Source organism: Muntiacus reevesi, chromosome 1 (genome assembly GCF_963930625.1).
Source record: "Muntiacus reevesi chromosome 1, mMunRee1.1, whole genome shotgun sequence".
NCBI classification, from domain to species: domain Eukaryota; kingdom Metazoa; phylum Chordata; class Mammalia; order Artiodactyla; family Cervidae; genus Muntiacus; species Muntiacus reevesi.
The window spans coordinates 142,787,447-142,809,272 of NC_089249.1; the positions used below are offsets into that span (position 1 = coordinate 142,787,447).

Sequence of the window (21,826 nt, forward strand, 5' to 3'; positions counted from 1 at the left end):
GCTGCAATTGATGGGGTCGCAAAGTCAGACATGACTGAGCAGCAGAACTGAACTGAATGTTTCTTTAAATAAATTTAAATAATCTATTGGAGAAGGAAATGGCAACCCACTCCAGTATTCTTGCCTGGAGAATCCCAGGGACGGGGGAGCCTGGTGGGCTGCCATCTATGGGGTCGCACAGAGTCAGACACGACTGAAGTGACTTAGCAGATAATCTATAGTCATGTTTGGCTGGGGCTATTTAATGAAAATCATATGCACAGTGAAAGATCCTCCCAATGCACAAAACAATGACATCAATAATGAATAAAGAACTTTTTTCTATCAAATTCTCAAGGTTATGCCTTAATTGCCTCTAAATTTTAAAGTAAATCTAACACTACAATTATCACCTGACAAATTATAATTTGATCCATTTCCTTAGTATAATGCAAGTTGTTTACTATTTTCATGTTCCTTAAATATGAATAATTTTAAATTTATTGAAAAGTTGAATGGTACAGTAGACATACCACCTAGATTCCAAAATTAATATTTTATTATATTTTCTTTGTTAGGGGAAATGTTTGGGAATAGGTTCCTCTTTTTCTCTATCTGGATTGTGGGCTAGTCTTCAGCTCATGAAGATGCAGGACACTTCCTTTTCATAGCCTGCTACTGGCCTCCTTCTCACTAGCTACCTATCAGTACAAACTCATTTCATTTGGGTCTTACTTTTAAGGATAAAGTAAGGACAGAATATATTTGCTGTTTTTCTTAACATTGAATTAAACTTCTATCCTCTGAAATGAAAATTCTGTGTAAAGAGGTTAGAGAAAAGTATTTGGTACTTCGTCCCAGGTTTCCAAAATATGATAGCTCACATTTACCTACCAGATAAATGGTAATGGTGGGCTTTTGACATTGAATGGTAGAGTCCCTAAATTTGTTATCTTTGTATTTCAGCTGAGTATGAACTTTATTAATCTCCTGGATGCATATATACATTCTTCAAGGACAGAAATCCAGTTCTACCCACCACCTCTCCTGTCAGTTCAAACTCTTTTTAAAACATCAGAGCTCCTTGTACCCCTTTGTGCTTCTGCCTATGCTACATTCTCTAACTGGGAGGCCTTTTCGTCCTCTTCAGTTTATCAAACTCCTTTTCTCATGTGTCACCTTCATGTACTCTACAGGAAGAAAAATTTCATCTCCAGTATTGTCTATTCTACATTCTAACCCCTATGTACAACGGGGCTTTGATGAAATCACTTAAGTCGAGTCTTCCATTAAGGAAGAAGCCAAGACAACTAGTAGCTTCCCCAGTGGCTCAAGTAGTAAAGAATTTGCCTGCAATGCAGGAGACGAAGGAGATATCGTTCAACTCCTGGGTTGGGAAGATTCCCTGGAGGAGGAAATGGCAACCTGCTCCAGTATTCTTGCCTGGAATATCCCATGGATAGAGGCGCCTGGTGGGCTATAGTCCATGGGGTTGCAAAGAGTTGGACACAACGGAGCGATTGAGCCCACGCCCCCAAGACAACTATTTTGAATCTCAATTTCCCACTTTTGATACAAGTCTGATCAGAATTTTCACCATTTATTGATGTCTAGAATCCTACTGCACCACGGTCTTTTAATACACATGATATTTGCTGCCCATTACATAAGCCAGAAATGCAAATACAACAACAAAAAGCCCAAAAAACTTAACAATGTTTACTCGGTTTGCTTCCCCTAAAAATTATCTAAGGCAAACCAACTAACCTGTGATTCTATCTGAACAGTGGTATTTTTCTTCACTCATTTCCTAACATAAATGAGGCAAAAGGGGCAGCTAATAGGATTCCAGAAGCACCTGTGGGCTAACCATAAAATCAGAACCCCTTCCAAACAAAGGCCTTGGAGAGGTTTTAAGTCTAAGGAAATCAGGAAGGAGACCAAAAGTCATCATGCTTCTAACCTCAAAACAAAGCCCATCTAATAACCCGCAAAGGGGATTAGGGGGTCACATGTACGTTTCCATAGTTTCATTATATACGAAATAAGACTTAACATATAGTCTACCATCTTTTTTTGTCAGACATCACAGTGAAGAAAAAAGACAGTGAAATATACTATGTTAGGAAAAAAAAAAGTGGCATTTACATCAGCGTTGCAAATAAACATGAGATGTTTGCTAACCCTCAAAATATCACCCACTAAGGCCTCCCTCCTACAGGAGAAACTCCCATATTTTGCTCTCCCAAGAATACACCATTAACTGCCCTCAGCATGTGTGAGTGGCTATTCACAAGTTAACTTTATAGCTATATTTAATTGAATGAATAGAACAATGTTGTGCTAATGAGGGTCAAATTGCCACCAGATGTTGCTTCTTTTTTTTTAAAATAAACACAGCTGTGTACATGCAATACCTAGGCAATATAGAATAGTGGGAGAGAAAAGTGGTTCTAAGAAAATACTTGCAGGCAATAAAGGAGAGAAAAATCTAGGGATTAATGAGTTTCCATCCCACCTTTCATTTTTTATTCCAAACACATTAAAGTACACCAAACTTAGTGTCATGGATATGCTCTATATTATGTATTATTTCCAAACGATCATTTATGACCTGGGAAAATTTCTCCCAGTTGGGACAGGTGCGCGAGTGAGTCTAACAGGAAGCCATCAACAACCTGACTGTTCTGTGATGTCTTCCTCGAGGAGGCCCAGGAACCAGCTCGGAGTCTTCCAATCTCTAGCTGCACAAGCCCCTGTGCACACTGGGGAAGACAGGAAAAGAACAGGTGAGAAACAGTAGCATCTGTGTCCTAAATTATTACGGCAGTGCCTCCACTAATCTCTGCAGCCAAGAACACAAATGGCTGATGAAGGCCACACGTAGACAGGAAATTCAGTTATCAAAAAAATCACGTAAGGTCACAAAAATTTATCAACTCAATGCTACTCATCTCACGATTTCCTCACTTCTTCAAACATGTTAAAAAGATTACATTTCAATTCACCTCCTTTCTCTTTCTTTTCCCTTCTGACGAAAGTATTTGTGAGCAGTGAAATGATGAAGAAAAAGTGGTGAAAAGGAGGATGGGAAAAAAATCAAACACAGAGGTAACAGATGGGTAATCTGATACAAGTCTTCTCTTGAGTAATAACTGATAGTAAACTATTTTAGAAAATCAGGATTTTAAAAGAAACAGAATTCACTTATTTTGTAAAAGCTCCTACAGCTACTATTATTTGTGAAAAAGAATAAGATACACCTGGTGAGAGCTCAATGGCCATTTACAAGGATTTTTATTCACCAGTTTCTTCCAAGGCAGGTAGGGTGCATGTGGCAGAAACAGTCAGTTGGAAGGGAATCTTGAGCCCCAGTCACTCTCCAGCCTCAGTGAGAAACAGCTTGAGAGACAGAAAAACTCCTCAAGCACAGCTCTGGTATCTGGGCATGCCACTTTGCTTTGTCAGGACTTCATTGTGAGATGGAGGATTTGGTCTTTAGCATCTTTAATATTCCTTCAAGCAATAAAAGCTGGATTTGATGAATTCATGATAATGTAGCCCAAGAGGGAAGAGGATACATTTTGTGACTCCAGGAGAATCTACCCCATTGAATGATTTTAGAGAGCAACTGCGGGTACTTGGAATTCTCGAAAGTATGAAAAACTAGCTTACATCCCCAAACAAGGGTCCCTTCAATCCTGTTAATCAATACAATAGCTTTCTTCAGCAGCTATTCCTAATTGGTTAAAATAATCAGAGACTAGGTCTCTAGTAAAAATCTAGCATCAACGCATTTTATAAAATTCAACACATTTATAAAAAAGCTAAATTAGAACCACTACCATTGGACTTGAGTTATACCAGGGAGGCAGAAAGCAGCTAGGGACTCACCTTGAGGATAGTGGCCACTGTCTCCTGGGAAGCACTTCTCATGTCCTCCCCATTCACAGATAAGATTTGATCTCCCTGAATTAATCTCCCATCAAGGTCTGCGGCTCCACCTTTCACGATGTCAGAAATAAATACTCCACTTCCATTTCTGTGAATACCATAAAGCAGAGTAATGGCATAACCCAATATTTCTATATTAAACCTGAGATTACAGATATTCTTCCCAAATGATAAGCCTCAGAGTGCTCACCCTTTAAATAGCTTATATCTATTTATGTTGCCTATTGTATTATTCACTTTCACTGGCCCAAGGGCATAATTTCTGCAAGAGGATAATTTTAGTGAAATAAAATGAAAATTCACTTAAAAAAAACAGCTAAGTACTGTTAAAACATACACATTACTTCTTTAGCAATTAGCTCAATTATTATCATCTCATCTGTTTCTAGTCTGTTTTTCACTCTTCCTCTCTTTCCCTGCCTTTATTACTTTAAGGTTTTAATTATATTTATTTGATGAATAAATAAGTGTATGTCTCAAAATTCAAGAGGTTAAAAAGGGGTGACCTTGAAAATTTCCCCTCTCATCTCTGTCTCCCGTCTCCAAATTCCCTTCTCAGAAATAACCAGCGTTTCCCGTTTCTTTATTCTCTCCGGGAGACATTCTGTGTGCATGTGTGCTCGGTCACTCGGCTGTGTCCGACTCTTTGTGACCCCATGGACTACAGCCCGCCAGGCTCCTCTGTCCATGTCATTTCCCAGGTGAGAATATTGGAGGGGGTTGCCGTTTTCTCCTCCAGGGGATTTTCCTGAACACAGGGATTGAACCCATGTCTTCTGCATTGGAAGATGGATTCTTTACCACTGAGCCACCTGGGAAGAGCAATATTCTGTGTCTACATAAGCAATGCACGTGTGTATAGTACATATCTGTGTAAATGGATATAAAAGAACATATAGTCTTTTTTCCCTCCAGCTTTGTTCCTTTTAACTTTCTTTCTTTCACTTAACACACTATGGCAATTGGTCTTTATTACCACTTGGAGCTTACCCAGTGTTTTGAGGAACTATATTATTCATTAAATTCATTTATTAGTGAATTGTTGATGGAAATATAGGTTGTTTACTTCTCTAGCTACTGTAAGCAATGTTCAGTGAATAACATATCTACAAGCCTGTATTTAGGATAAATTCCTAGTTGTGGAATTGCCAGGCAAAGAATTTTGAGAGCTTATACATCTGATCTACAATAAAACCTTTTGTGCTAAGAATGTAAATGTTCCTTACAAACTCAATCTAAAATGTTCATGTTGTATTTCACCAATCCACTCTGAGACAATAAAGAAAAAACCATTACTCTAAAAGGACTCTCTCCAGGCACATGTATGATCACAACAAGAAAGCAAGCTTCAACGTGGGCTCTGTCAGTTATTCTGCACCCATAGGTGTACTGAGTATGCTTATGAGTCTCAGCTCTTTTGTTTTGTAATACATTTCCAAAGTGATGGTTTTATGGTGCTGAAATAAAATATAAGATTGTGAGTACACAGTGGCACAAAACCAGTGCTCAAAAATGGTAGCTAATATCTTAATAATAGACCAGACCATTTGGAACAAAGCACTAGGCTAGTCAACAAAGGTCAGTGGGGGTATGTGACACAATATATAAAACCAGCTTCGATTCTTCCTAAGAATATGGTTGATACCATTTAAGGCTATATTGGGGCATCACATGAAAATCCTGCAGCCCTGTTGGAATAAATACACACTAGATGATATCTAAAGCCAGTAAACTGTGGAAGCTGGAACTACAGTTTCAAGATCTTACTGATTTCTCTAGTCTACAAATACTGTTCTGAAATAATTACTGCAATTCCTATCACATGGGTAAGAAGCACAGCTTTCAAAAGAGTAGCCTGGTCACCAGGATCTACCTATATTTTTGGTGCAAGTTATTATTTGCAAGACATCTTTCTTTTTTTTTTTTATTTTTTATTTTTTTCAATTATTTTTATTAGTTGGAGGCTAATTACTTCACAACATGTCAGTGGGTTTTGTCATACATTGACATGAATCAGTCATGGAGTTACATGTATTCCCCATCCCGATCCCCCCTCTCCCCTCCCCCCCAACCCGATTCCCCTGAGTCCTCCCAGTGCACCAGGCCCGAGCACTTGTCTCATGCATCCCACCTGGGCTGGTGGTCTGTTTCACCATAGATAATATACATGCTGTTCTTTCAAAACATCCCACCCTCGCCTTCTCCCACAGAGTCCAAAAGTCTGTTCTGTACTTCTGTGTCTCTTTTTCTGTTTTATTTGCAAGACATCTTTCTTAATAGAAGACTACTGTCACAAAGAATTGATGTCTCTTGACCATGTCAACGAACTCAACTAGTTTCAGTAACTCCTCAACTGGTTTCACAGAGTATGAAATTAACATGGCACTCTATGGTAGAGCAACTTCCCTAACCCAACACTGTACAAGTAAATCTCTTTCTTGATACCAGCTGTTTCTTAGGTATGGTCGCTTTAACCAACCCCTGCCAGCCTTAGATCTAAGTGACTCCAAGTAGAAAGGGCCTTGTTGACTCTGTTTTAACTCTTTATGAGGAAAAAAGTCGGAACAGTCTGGGTTGATTTGGGTTAGAGTTTATCTTTATATGACATGTTTTTTGGCTAAGATCTTGCTTAGTAACATGACCTATCTCATTCAAATAGTCATAAAAATGTTAATTTTAGAAATCACATCATTAGTTTATACACGGCTTTATCTTTCAGTGTTTATCGGCTTTAGTTCCTAGAACTCTGAAGGAACAAGGCTGATCACTCCTGACTCTGACACCATTTCCTTACCGTTTTCCGACGATACTCAAGCCCAGTCCTCGACCAGCCTTCTTCTGCAGATCCACGGGGAAAATCTCCAAGTTCTCCTCGTCCCTGTAGTGTGCTTCATCTCTGTACACCGCCAGTCGCACCTTCTGGGGGGTCTGCCTCAGGGCTGTGATGGCTTCTTCGTGGCTGGCACTCCGCAGGTCAATCCCATTAACCTAGAACAACAGGCATCCGAGACAAGATGCAACAGCAGAGACCTTTCTGCCTTCAGCAGCTCCTTGACTCAATCAGTGAAAAACCTCCAGAAATTTCCAGCCAATCCCAATGCACACAGGGAGTGCCCACTAGCAGTCACAGCTGCTTCAAGTACAATGGATGTGGCCCTGACACTCCCCTGCCCCAGGTAATTACAGAGGGTGGGTTAGTCACATGATAATGCAATTTTAGGTAGCTGTGAACTTTACTATGGACTCAACATGAGAGAGCAGGGACCACTTGACTCATTCAGTTGAGGTCAAAGGGGAAAGAAATATTAGTATTTGGTCAGTATTTGTTGGATTCAGTTTGCTGATTGAACTTGACATCCTCACTCTTAATTGCTAACATCATGACTACTTCAGAACAGGCCAGGAGGAAATGAGGGGCTGGTATTTCTGACATGGTCAAAGACTTTCTGAAGTCCACTGATTTGAATCTGGATCTGAGTGAGACAGACAGGGCCATGCATTAGACATCAAATATATTGGAAACAGCACTGAGTGAAACCGAGGCCCTGCTTCTAGTCAGTCGCGTGAATCTGGGCAAGTTGTGTAACCTCTGTGAAGCTCCGTTTTCCTTGTCTGTTCAATGGAAATCATAGCCAACTTATTTTTCACTTAACAAATGGTTGTGTTGTTGTTTAGGTGCTAAGTTATGTCCAACTCTTTAGCGACCCCATGGACTGTTCTGGTCACGGGGTTGAACAGAACACCAGGCTCTTCTGTCCATGGGGTTTCCCAGGCAAGAATACTGGAGTCGGTTGCCATTTCCTTTCCCAGGAGATCTTCCTGATCCAGAGATTGAAATTAAATTAGCCCTTTATGAGCATTTACACGAACTTTCTGATACTATTACCATTTTACAGATGAGGAAACTGAGGCATGCAGAGGTTAAGTGACTTGAGCAAGGTTACACAGCTAGCACATGGAGGGGCCATAGTATGAACCCAGACTATCTTTCCAGCCATACTCTCTACACCGTGCTGCTTCATCTCACTCTTAAACTTTCCCCAGCCACAGAGAAAGTCTAGTATGGATGTTGCTAAGTCAATTTAACTCATGGGCCAAATTGATGGACACAGTAACCCAGACTCAGAAGAAGGGAGTTGTAGGTCCCTTCTTCAAGGTCATAGTTACAAAAAGAGCCAAACCAAGGGAAAGATGGGCCCAGGCCAAGGCCAGTTTCTCTCAAGATGTTGGTCTCAGTCTGTGTGGCTTGGGCATGTCCCATCTATCTCTGGACTGCCATTCCTTCACCTATACAATGAAGGGCTGGGCTAAAGCTTTTCCATTTCTAACATTCCAAAGACTCACTACTTGTGCTTAAAGAGTGATTACAAAGACAGGAGAAAAGAGGAATGAGCCCTTCCTGGAGAAAGTGACTTTTGAGTGATTATTTAAAGTTGATGCTGTGAGTCAAGAAAACATTTAAAAGCCTAATTTTCAAGCTGCTTTTTCTTTTCTGATATATCTTGGTGGGTTTGTGAATCACTTAGATTAACAACACCCAGAATAATAGTTAAGCATAGGTTTTAGGTATAGATGGAATTCGCTTTGAGTGCCAATTTCAACTTATACTATGTGAAACCTTAAAGAGATAACTCAAGATGAGTTTCAAGTCTGCTTTCCATGAATTAGAGATAATAATAACAACAATCATTATAGTATCTATGTACTTTGTTGTGAGGATTAAATGAAATAAATCCTAAAGTATGTTTGGCACAGGGCTGACACGTGGTTGACAGAAAATAGAAACATATTTTACAAGGAACTGAAGAAACTACAGTCAGGGCTGGTGCTCAGTGACAGCATTTGCTATTACTTGAGGCCCATGATCACACTTCCTTTGTTTACGAGGTAAACCCACAGACAAAGGGGAAAACAATGTCTCCAGAAAATGTGGTCTGAGCTGATTATTTTCCTGTATTCCAATAGATGGCACACAAGACCACTTCTGCTACTCAACTGAAAAATAGTTACCTCCATGGATTGAAGGTGAATTCTCTAAGCCTCTAAAATACCCCTTGAAAGACTTTAACAATTATGGCTTTAATTAAAAGCACTGTCATTAAACTCTAATATTACAAAAGCAGTTCACTCTAAATACCCGCATCAAGATATCTGTCAAATCAAAGTGATCTGTTGCAAGTTTAAAGTTTTCATTTTCTCATCTGTGAATCAAGTTACTGTTGTTTAGTTGCTCAGTCCTGTCTGACTCTTTGTGATGTCATGGACTGTACCCCGCCAGACTTTTCGATCCCTGGGATTTCCCAGGCAAGAATGCTGGAGTGGAATGCCATGAATACTAGAGTGGGTTGCCATTTCCTTCTCCAGGAGATCTTCCTGATCCAGGAATCAAACTCATGTCTCCTGCATTGGCTGGCAAATTCTTTACCACTGAGCCACCAAGAGACACCACTAAATGCACCAATAGTAAGAGAAACATTGCTGAGTGGTTAGAATATGGTGCAGTGATGTATTAAGTGCCTTACATAAGCCCCAGGTGCATTATTTAGAACACTGATGGTAAAGGACGAGGAGCGGTAACAGCAGGGCTTCTTGTTTGAGAAGGATCATAGGAAGCCCCAGTTGTCAATGGGGGCTATCATGTCCCTGGGGGAGGAAAGGCATGTGGGGAAATGGATGAGTTGCTGCTTTGGAAGGAAAGAATAACCAAACTAGGGCAGCAGTTCCTCACTATTTTATCCACAGGGAAAACCAGGTATTAGCTCTCTATTCTTTCTGCTCCCACTTGCAGAAAAATAGAAGAGGATAACGGGAATAGAGGAAGGGTAAGAGGAGGGACTGACCCTTAAAAAAAGAACCAGAAAGAAAACAGCCCATGTTAATCATAGAATGATAAATCTTGTCAGGCTAAAATATTATTTCACTATATATTTGTAAGCAAAATCTGGCTTGTCCTAATTGAACATAAAACAATACTATAAAACCACAGAAGGCCAACTGAAGTATCAGGGGTTGAGTTGGTAAAGAATCCGGTTGCAATGCAGGAGACCCTGGTTCAATTTCTAGGTTGGGAAGATCTGCTGGAGAAAGGATAGGCGACCCATTCCAGTATTCTTGGGCTTTCCCTGTGGCTCAGTTGGTATAAAGAATCTGCCCGCAATGTGGGAGACCTGGGTTCGGTCCTTGGGTTGGGAAGATCCCCTGGAAAAGGCAAAGGCTACCCACTCCAGTATTCTGGTCTGGAGAATTCCATGGACTCTATAGTCTATGCTGTTGCAAAGAGTCGGACATGACTGAACAACTTTCACCTTCATTTTCACTTTTCATGAAGGCCAGCCTGCACCATGAAGAGAACTCTCAAGAGCAGAAAGGCCATTGTTTGGAAATGTATCACCAAAGTTTGCCTATCTTCTTCTTGAGGCAACCTGCAGGCCCCAGGCTGATTAGGCCTCATTATGTATCCATATACAGCAACCACAATTAGAACAAGTTAAAATGTGGAGTCTAAGGCTACTTAGGAAGGAAACATGTTCCCTGACCAAACTGAGAGGTATATTTCTTAACTAAACACACAATATGTTTTTGTGGACAAGATCTTGTCTGGTGTAAGAGAAGAGCCTGTCTGGCTATCTTTAATGAGAAGTGTAGACCATCCACACACACTGGGTAATATAATTCAGACAGATGCCAGGAAATGACTTAGTTGACCTTTCAAATTCTCCATGCACTTAAAACACATTTGCTTTCTTTATGCTCATCTGTCCTGAGTGTTCAGTTGTATATGAATATATTTTATGAAAGAGAATGGCTACAGCTGAGGGTCTATTCAAAATGAGTAGATAAATTTAAAAAAAATTTCTTTTATTGAGGTATAACTGCTATAAGATAGACTATACAAATTTAAAATATACAATTTATACTGTGAATTTATACCTGTGCCACCATTGCCACAGTCAAGCAATGCACATATTAGATTTAGCTCCACATGACTAATACAGAAAAATTTGTGGGCTTACAAATAATGTTAAGTATCAAGACCTGTATGTATCTGTACTCTTTTGAATATTCAGTTTATTCCTCTACAAAGCCAATTATGATAGCACCAGTTAATTAGAAAATCTACAAAGGGGGAAAAAAAACCCTCAAAACTCCTAACCACCAAAAAATGGTGCTGTATGCTAAAGCAGTCACGTCAATTCTCAAAGAGGCTACATTTATTTTTCTAACCTCATACACTTGCACCTTAATGAATGCACTGGGAATATGTCCTAATCCAATGATGAAGCACAGTAAAGGCCTGCAGAGAAACCCTATAACTTGCCCTGAATTTAATTTGCAGTCAGCCCGGTCTCTCTTTTAACTCCTTCTTGCCTATGTTTTCTACCCTTAATTATATCTCTGGTTTCATCTTGGGAGGCAGACTTGAACCACCAAAGGGAAAAATAAAATTCTATGATGTCATTCATAATGTGCTATATTAAAGTTGCAAAGCAAAAACACACATATCCACCATAAAATGTTAACTATTCAATTAAATTCATCCAATGAAAGAAAGAAATGTTGCCTAAAAGTTTCACACCATTGCAAAAGCTCTTTAGTTTCACCTACCAGAATGCCTGGCATTAACTTTCCATTCATCCATTCCCTAGTTTAGACGTTGCCAGCCTCAGCTCTTTTTAAAAGGCTTTAACACCTTTGCTAAATGAGAGCCCTTTCAAAAGAGGCAAGTTAAGCATTTCAATTTTTAATAAGTACCATATACCACCTAAAGGGAGAGGATTCTACATTTTCATCAGCTAGGAAACAAAGGTGCCAGGGCAGGGACCTCCATTTGATGCAAATACTTACTAGGAATAAGAAAATTATTAAGACTTAAAGCTGCAATAAAGTTTTTTAAAATACCAAATGTGCATGTTTATGTATACATCTATATGTATGTGCTTTTAGAAGGGAATTTAGTAAGGTATAGTGGGAAAGCAAAAAAAAATCAAATTGTGAAGTTATAGTTTCATTTGATTATAGAATGTTTAGTTGTACTTTCCCCTTTCATTTAAAAAAAAAGTTTTCACAGATTTAGATTAATGATCTGTCATGGTTCTACTGACAGCTATTTGATATAAATAAAAGAAAAAAGAATAAAGTACCTGTTTTGTCACACTGAGAAAGAAATAAGTGAAGATATAATTGAGTTGGGGCTTCCTAGATGTCTCAATGATAAAGAATCTGCCTGTCAATGCAGGAGACACAGGTTCAATCCCTGAGTCAGGAAGATCCTCTGGAAATGGAAATGGCAACTTGCTTCAGTATTCCTGCCTGGGAAATCCCATGGACAGAGGAACCTGGTGGGCTACAGTCCATGGGGTCACAAAAGAGTCAGACACAACTTGGTGATTACAACATAATTGAGTAGAAGACTGTGAATTGGTACACTGACTGTGGATCAAGGTCACTAAATTAGGAACCATACTTGCTGGTACAAACCAGAATGCGTAATCACATACCTCTAATATCTGGTCACCAGCCCAAAGTCTTCCATCTCGGGCGGCTGCCCCTTCTTCATAGACTTCATGTATAACTATAGCATCCTATAAAAAACAAATGCTTATTAATTTTTAATAACAAGAAATGCTTCCTTAAGCCAACACTGAAACTATAGGCAGCAACTCATAATTTGCTATTTGCTAATAAAGCCATTTTTATTTGACTTAAACAAAATACACATTTATGGTATATTCAGAGGTATAATTAATTTTTCCTAAGTTTATTATTTCATTCTTTTAGGACTGGTTTTGCCTAACATTTCAAGTTAAACTTCCCCCATGTACTTTACTGTTAACTCTGTACTGCTGCTGCTGTGTATAAACTTGAGTTGAACTATGTGTCATTCTTATTTACATTTTATGGTATATTTTGAAACATGGTTTCAGGTATTTATTGGTATTCAAGGATTTGACATAAATGTGTGGCCTGATGAAGGGGGTCTGTCAGGCCTCATTACTTGGGCAGTGAAAGACAAGAACTTAGTGGAATGAACTAGCCCTGGAGGACAGAGCATGGGGTGGGGGAAAGGGCATTCACAGATCTATGTGTAAAATAGATGTGGGCTCAAATCCTGACTCTTGGGCATCGTGTAATCTTGGGTAAATTAACTCTGGAACTCAGGATTCTGAGCCACAGAATCAGGACAATTAGTTAAGATAGGTAAGGCTTGGTTGAGGAAAGTGTCTCATGCTTAATGAATGAAAATTTTTTTTCTTTGAATTAATAACCTTAAATTTTTTCTCATCATAAAAATAACATATACAAAGTACCAATATAAAGGACTCAAGCGAAACTCCAGGGTGTAGTGAACTAGAAAGGGACTGCCTTCTGCACCTGGCCATCAGTCCGGCTCCCCAGAAACAACTATCAACTATCTCAGTTTCCTAAGGATTCTTCCAGATGAATTTGTACCTATATATCATATTCTAAGCTGGAAAATCCCATGGACAGAGGAGCCTGGTGGGCTACAGTCAATAGGCATCGCAAAGAGTCAGACATGACTGAGCTGACTGAGCACCCAATTATTTATATGTTTTGGTAAGACTATTTAAAAAATATTTGACTGCTATGTTCATACAATTTTCCCCCCTTTCCCCCCTCATGTTGATCAAGAAGTCAAGCTTTGAAATTCCTTGCCTCATGGATTTTCGTGGTGTTTCAGTTTCTGAAAACTGAATATACCAGAAGTCACTGGTTCTTTCTGCTGCTTATAAAACTGAAATTAAGAGCACTGAAAAGACGGTGGTAATGCAGGTGCTAGGTGTCCTGGCAGACTGTTGGGAGAGAAAAGGCACTTTCTTGTGTGTGCTTTTCTGGGTGACTTTGTTTTTGTTGGGGGTACAGTTGTTTTACAATGCTTTACAATTTCTGCTGTTCAACGAAGTAAATCAGCTGTGTGTATACATATACCCCCACCCTCTTGGTCTCCCTCCCCGCCATCCCCCCCATCTAGGTCACCACAGAGCATGAAGCTGAGCCCCCTGCACTATGCAGCAGCTTCCCACCCGCTATCTGTTTTACATACGGTAGTGTACACACGTCAGTGCTACCCTCCCAGCTCATCCCACCCTCCTCCCATCCCCACGTCCACATGTCCATTCCCTATGTCTACCTCTCTATTCCTGCCGTATAAATAGATTCATCTGAAAGAGATGGGAATACCAGGCCACCTGACCTGCCTCTTCAGAAACCTGTATGCAGGTCAGCAAGCAACAGTTAGAACTGGACATGGAACAACAGACTGGTTCCAAATAGGAAAAGGAGTACGTCAAGGCTGTATATTGTCACCCTGCTTATTTAACTTATATGCAGAGTACATCATGAGAAATGCTGGGCTGGAAGAAGCACAAGCTGGAATCAAGATTGCCGTGAGAAATATCAGTAACCTCAGATATGCAGATGACACCACCCTTATGGCAGAAAGTGAAGAAGAACTAAAAAGCCTCTTGATGACAGTGAAAGAGGAGAGTGAAAACGTTGGCTTAAAGCTCAACAGTCAGAAAACTAAGATCATGGCATCTGGTCCCATCATTTCATGGGAAATAGATGGGGAAACAGTTGCTGACTTTATTTTTCTGGGCTCCAAAATCACTGCAGATGGTGATTGTAGTCATGAAATTAAAAGACGCATGCTCCTTGGAAGAAAAACTATGACCAACCTAGACAGCATATTAAAAAGCAGAGGCATTACTTTGTCAACAAAGATCCATCTAGTCAAAGTTATGGTGTTTCCAGTGGTCATGTATGAATGTGAGAGTTGGACTATAAAGAAAGCTGAGTGCTGAAGAATTAATGCTTTTGAACTGTGGTGTTGGAGAAGACTCTTGAGAGTCCCTTGGACTGCACGGAGATCCAACCAGTCCATTCTAAAGGAGACCAGTCCTGGGTGTTCACTGGAAGGACTGATGCTGAAGCTGAAGCTCCAATGCTTTTGCCACCTGATGCAAAGAGCTGACTCATTTGAAAAGACCCTGATGCTGGGAAAGATTGAGGGCAGAAGGAGAAGGGGACGACAGAGGAAGAGATGGTTGGATGGCAGCACCGACTCAATGGACATGGGTTTGGGTGGACACCGGGAGTTGGTGATGGACAGGAAGGCCTGGTGTGCTGCCTTTCATGGGGTCACAAAGAGTTGGACACGACTGAGTGACTGAACTGGACTGTATCATTTTTCTAGATTTCACATAAATATTTGCAAACGAAGCAACAAGAAGGGATTCATCTCCAAAATCTACTAACAGCTCATGCAGCTCAATAACAAAAAAAACCCCAAACAATCCAATCAGAAAATGAGCAGAAGACCTAAAGAGGCATTTCTCCAAAGAAGACATAGATGGCCAAGGGGCACATGAAAAGATGCTAAGCATCATTAATTATTAGAGAAATGCAGAAAAACGCTTTTTTTTTTTTTTTTTTTTTAGAAAAACGCTTTTGAATGGAGACTAGAAACAGAGATTTGTGTGTCCCCTGAGAACTGAAGAATTGACACTGCCCAGTGTCCTCCCATTCCCTGCCACACCCACCCATAAACAAGTTGCAAGAACCTACACACAATGGTCAAGGGCATTGGACTCTAGGTGTAATGGATCCCACCTTGAAAGAAGTCCCGAGTCCCAAGCATCAGGGCCTAGAAGTGGCAGGACTTCTGAAGAGATCATCAGGCTAGGGCAAGTGCGGCTTGGTGATTACCAGGGTGAACTGATGACAGTGACCAAGGGTCCTCAGTGTCGAGGAGCTCTGTGACAGAACCAGAACCCTGACAGCTAATGAGCCTCCAAAAGGACTGACAATGATACTGCTTTAGTCCAGAAGTATTGAGACTCAGAATTAGAATTAAATTTACTTGAAGTAAATGAATGAAATATTTCTTACAAAATACGTAAGATAGGAAAAACCTCCAAATGGATGGCAAGGAGATCAAACCGGTCAATCCTAAAGGAAATCAACCCTGAATATTCATTGGAAGGGCTGATGCTGATGCTCCAATACTTCAGCCACCTGATGCAAAGGGTTAGCTCACGGAAAAGATCCTGAGGCTGGAAAAGATTGAGGGCAGGAGGAGAAGTGGATGACAAAGGATAAGATGGTTAGATGACATCACTGACTCTATGGACATGAGTTTGAGCAAACTCTGGGAGATGGTGGACAGGGAAGCCTTGTGTGCTGCAGTCCATGGGGTGGCAAAGAGTCCAACGTGACTTAGTGACTGAACAAGAATGAAACTTGCTTTTCAAAAACAAAACAAAATAAAAACAAAACAAAAATGAGTTCCCTATGCAAATGCTGGAGAAGCAGTAAAAGAAAATCAGAGGACTTGAACCAGATGACCAATCTAAATTCCAAATATCTTTCCAATATTAAAGCCTTTCATTTTATCACCACACAGTTTTGAAAACATTTTTTATTATTATAACAGTTAGAGAGGCAGCGCCAAAGAGCCAGGAAAGGTTCCTTGCTCCAGACAATTTATATTTCAGACTCTGCACCAGCAAAAGACTTTAGGCCAATCTTTGTTTTAACTCTGACTTATGAAATTTCCAGACCCAGGGAGCATTTATACTGCCAAGAGTTTGTTTCTCTGCACTGTTTCAGGGGAACAATTTTGAGGAAATTTGCTAGGTCAGTGGCTTCAGGCCATCCCAACAACACTGCCAAGATGACACTAAGGGACCATTTCCATGAAGGTAGAAACTAATGCAGGATCCTAGTTATACCCTGTGTAATGCTGGTTTTCAAAGCTTGATGGCTGAATACCCCATTTTCACTGGATCTGGGAGAATCAGACTGAATTCATGCTACACATGGCTTTTATAGAGCTGAATTTTCAGTATAAACCCCTTTGATCTTGGAACATTACAAAAGCCAAATGGGAAACTTCTCTTTGTTCATACTCAAAAAGAAGAAAAAGACCCACTGGAGCTTTTATACAGTAAAAGTAGCCCGAATCCAAAACTCTGAGATACTTTCTGTGTGCTCAATGAACTGTCATACATAAAACAAATATGCTGTTAACAGGCTCAAATAAATGCTAAAATCACTTTCAGTGGTCTGTTTTTGGTCCATGAGTCTTTCTGGATTGAAAACTCTCTTTCTTTCAATCAACTTGACTACGGCTGAGGTTTTAAATTCATCAGTGAAAACACAAGAAAATGTGAGACACTCTGACCTGATGATAGAAAAAGGTCACATTTCTTACCATGTGCCCTTGTGTACCCGAAGTGCTCAATGAAGCTGTGGTTCTCAACAGTTGTTTTAACTGGGGGTGATAGAGGTGAAAGGTAGAAATTACCAGCTCAATTACATATGTGGGCTAGTGAATTGGGAAGAAAAAAAAAAAAGAAAGGATTTCTTTTTCAAAACTTATACAGTTCATAGCACAGAACAGAATAGTAAAATATAGATTTTGGTTTGGCGTATTTTAGGCATCTATTTGACAAGGTTATATTAAAATTTTACTTGTTGCTATTGCTTTGAAAAAAGTATGATTAGATGAAATAGTGGGTCATTGATGAAAGATTGACCTTTATTAAGTCAAATGAAAATTTGGAGTTGATTATACACATGATTCTTATCTGCTCATTGTATTCTCCTAATTTTAATGCTCTTGAGTTATTCAAGCAAAACTGTTCGTTGGCACAGCTCTGAGTGCCTTCTCCCCTACCAGCTGTGTACCTCCCCCCACCTCCTATCTTTGCGTATTTAAATAACATTCCATGTCAGCTATACTAAAGAACTTTGGACATCAATGTTATGCTTAACTTATGTACTCATCTAAACACTTACCCACAATGTTGTGATTATGGCTGGTAAGTGACATTCTTCAGAGCTAATTAATTTAGAATATGTTGAGAAAAAAAAAAAAATCTGGGAGCAGCAATAACTGAAGAAGATTGAACTCATGAGCTTTTGTCAGAGAATTGGCTCCACACATTTTATATATTTACCAAGAGGAAGCTGACAACTTGTTACATCCTGAACTTGCTGCAGTGAAGAATTTGGTTGTGCAGGACATGAGTGCAATAGCAGGTTGTGCAGAATGGCAGATTCACACCATGAGTCCCTTCCCAGAGGTAATTTGTTCCTCACCTGGACTGAGTCACCTGATACCTGCCATTGCTTTGACTGTCTGATTCACTGTCTGCTTCCTTATTCAGCAGCCAGCGACATTGGCTCAGTGATTCTACCTACCAGTACCAATGACTTTTAAAAAACTGTACTGTTTGTTTATTTTTCGTTATTGAGCTCTCTGTGTTCTTCAATATATTTTTTTAGTAGAGTATAATTGCTTTCTAGTGTGCTAGTTTTCATTGTACAGAGAAGTGACACTATATGCACACATATATTCCCTTCCCTCTTAGACCTCCTTACCACCTAAGCAACCTATTAATCATTTCCCTATGGGTGGGTTTCTGGCTTTTGCTGAAAGAAGTTGTAGAGACAAATGATTATGAGCTAGGCCTCTGGAGTCAAACGTAGTCCAAATCCTGGTCCTGCTACTTCTGGCCATAGGAAAACTGTTAACCTCTCAGCTTTCTCATTTTATATGGTTTAAACAATATTACCTACACATAAAGCTTCATGTACAATGCCAGAACACAGTAAGGAAGTGGTAACATCTCACTTATGTAACATCTGTGCCAAAGAGGCCACACACTTTCCATTTGTGCCATTTAGTTCTCATAACAACTAAGCAAGTTCAGTATTATTAGTCTCATGTACAGTTAGAGAAAAGAAGGCTCGGAAGGGTCAGACCTGACCAGGTCTTTGCAGCTTCTAAGGAGGAAAGATGAAATTGCAATTTGGGATGACTGTTTAACACCAAAGCCTGTGTTCCTACCACTATTGCAAGCTTCTCATCTGCTTTAAATATTTTATTTTGTATTCGTCTAAAAACGAACTTGGGATTTTCCATATGGCATCAATTCTGTTGAAATATTGTCTCCTTCCTTCCTTCATCTTTTTAGTCCTCTTTCTGTGTACCTGTATTATTCACCGAACAATTTTTTCTATAGGAGTAGAAATTATTATTTCTCTATAATGTATCACATTATATACAAGTGATAAATCAATGTTTAAAATAAAAAGGGTTCAATCCAAGACAACAGATTAATTTCTCTCAACCAATGGCAGATTTGAGAATCACTTATAGATGACCAAGATTGATATACATATATATATGTATATATATAAACTAATTTCCTCTTGGTAGTTGTGTGACTTTCATTGGGACAACAGGAATTTAAGTAAGATGGCCTGTTTACTTACTGCCTGAGATAAGACCAATAGTTTCCCCTGCATACTCTAAATTACTCACTTGACTTGCCAACTCTAGAGCCAGAGAATTTGAAACAGTGAGTTGTAGAGCCTCTCAAATAATGGGTTTCCCCAAAACAGAAGGTAAAGGCAAGATTTCAGAGACATAGGAAAATCTCCTGCATAAAAACTTCCCTCTCACCAGCCTGTATCTGAAACATGTCTAACTTAGGGGGGAAAAAATGCCTTTATTCCACAATTAGAGATAACTTTAAAAGAACAGACAGCCAGAAAGAAAGAGTGGGTTAGGGGATTTATCACATTGTTTAAGGAACCACTGTCCTAATGTCTCCATTCCTAAAAGAATAGTATTTATTTATTTTAAAATATATAGAAAATTCATACATGGTATTAGATCCAAAGTAATATACACTGAGAAGTTTCTCTCCAACATCTGTACTTCACTCAATTTCCCTAACCAGAAACATACAGTACTAAGTTTCCTGTATATTTTTACAGTTATTCTATATATCTATATTTGGAAAGTACTAATGGCACAAAATGCTTGAAAGTTGTACCCTCTTTTAAGCTGCCTCCTTTGTTTCATGAAATTCTACTAGAGCCAGCCAAGAGTCACCTCTTCTTTGAAACTTTCTCTGACTCTCTTCCCTGGTTAAGTGGACCAACCTGTCTGGTGGTCACTACTATATCTTAGTATTACTGAAATGACGGTATCATGATGGCTTGTTCATAGACCTAGGTCCTGTACCACCTCCTACCCTCAGCGGAACCCTTCCAGATGGGAACTGCTACCAACTCCTCTCTATATCCTGGTGTTGAGCCCAGGGTAAGCCTTCAATAAATGTTTGCTAAATGATTATCAAGAAGTTAGTTGTAGATAGAAAAAGGCATCAAAGTGACCCAGAAAGAGGAGGCTGGTAGGGTTAGCATGTCATAATCTTACTCTAACCCAAACAAATTTCTGATGGTAAAAGTGATACACAACCAAAATATCCATCATAAATGGATATTAAATCCATCTGAATTTCCAGAACATTTACTTTAGCTTGGAGAGCAATTTTACAAAGCCAAGTATGGGGGACTTAATTATCACAGAGCCCCACAAAAATCGCAAACACCTCCAGGGGGATTTAAACTGAATTGCTGGAAAAGAATTTCACAGCACGCAGTAACATATCCTTGAATAGAGTCAGAGTCATCAGACATTTCAGCCCATCAATCACCATTTTCTTTACTGTATAAGCTGCCAACAAGTAGATAAATTAACTCATAAACACACCAACCATTCTAGCAGAAGAAACTTTTACTGTTGTCACAATAGGCCTATAACACTTAAAGAAGCCATGTGTTAGAAAAATTAAGGATCTCCTGTGAACTGAAGCACCTTTGTACTGGTGAACTATTTCCAAAGAATGACATTTTACAGTTATCATTTCTAGATATTCAGTGGATTGTTTTAACAAGCATTTTAGGATGAAACTTTGATAAAGAATTGTATAACAGATATTATTATTGGGTTGGCCAAAAAGTTCATTCAGTTTTAAGTAATAGGACACATTTTTCATTTTTACCAAGGACTTTATTGAACACCATATTCACTGAACCAATTGGTCAACTCAATATAAAGAACTGTATATAATATGGCTTAATTTTACTGCTTGAAGGCACATTTTACTTAATTTTGATAACCCTGGAATTAAACTCAAACTTTGTCATACTCATAAAAGTCCCCCTATCCACTCCTAAGGGACATTTTAACTACAGGAAAGTTTCATATTAAACTTCACATTTAGGTGGAAAATATACTTACCAATAATCCATAAAAATGTTATTTTTTTCCTGCTTTATGGGAAAAAATCCCTCCTAATAAGAAAACTCTATGAAGACTAAAAGAATAATTGAAAATGTTGTATATAAAATGAGCATTTTTATTCCTTTGGCAGAAGTGATGGTTCATATCTGCAGCCTTAGAGGATTAATGCTCCTTTTAAATATCATTTAATAAAATTCCCCTCTATGGCTGTCAAATTTCAGAAATCATACAGACATGTCTTCTATACTATAGACCACCTTCTCAGCAGGAAAGTCAAATCAATGAGGGTGATAACACACTATGGGTAGTGAAAGGTGCAAACCAAAATTACATTAAACTCTATATTGAAAAACACATGTAGAAGTATTAAGTTACTAATTTGTGATGTCTATGGCCATTATAGAGTTCAAAAAGAATGTGTGATTGAAACTGCTAAAGTATACCTCACTTTGAGCAAAGTCGATAGGCTCCAAACTGTATTAATATAAATACATGAAGGAATGTTTAAGACATGATTCTTTTCTATTATAAATCCTTTGTGACTACATTCTTTAAAAACCAAGCTTTCCTATTATATTTCAACTAGAATGTGATTTGAACTTTGATGCAAAGAGAGGTTAAAAAAAAAAAAAGGCAGTAGATTATGGAAGAAGGACCCAGAAATAAAATGAGTCAAATTTTCTGACAGCTCTGTAGTAGCCAATTCTGCAAGAACCACTTTGTTCATGACACATCATTATCACTAAAGCACAGTGCTGAGCTACATGA

At 39.1% G+C, this 21,826-nt stretch overlaps 1 protein-coding gene across 6 annotated transcripts in view; it reads right to left on the reverse strand.

The window, feature by feature from the left end:
* PATJ (PATJ crumbs cell polarity complex component) overlaps nucleotides 1–21,826 on the reverse strand; it is a 358,862-nt gene that overhangs the window by 44,882 nt on the left and 292,154 nt on the right. For all 6 annotated transcript variants that reach the window (XM_065911864.1, XM_065911863.1, XM_065911866.1 and 3 more), the window contains 4 exons: nucleotides 12,432–12,515; nucleotides 6,728–6,921; nucleotides 3,874–4,021; nucleotides 2,658–2,744 (listed from right to left, as the gene is read on the reverse strand). In XM_065911864.1, coding sequence (XP_065767936.1) covers nucleotides 2,658–2,744; nucleotides 3,874–4,021; nucleotides 6,728–6,921; nucleotides 12,432–12,515 — 513 coding nt within the window. The remainder of the gene's footprint in view (nucleotides 1–2,657; nucleotides 2,745–3,873; nucleotides 4,022–6,727; nucleotides 6,922–12,431; nucleotides 12,516–21,826) is intronic.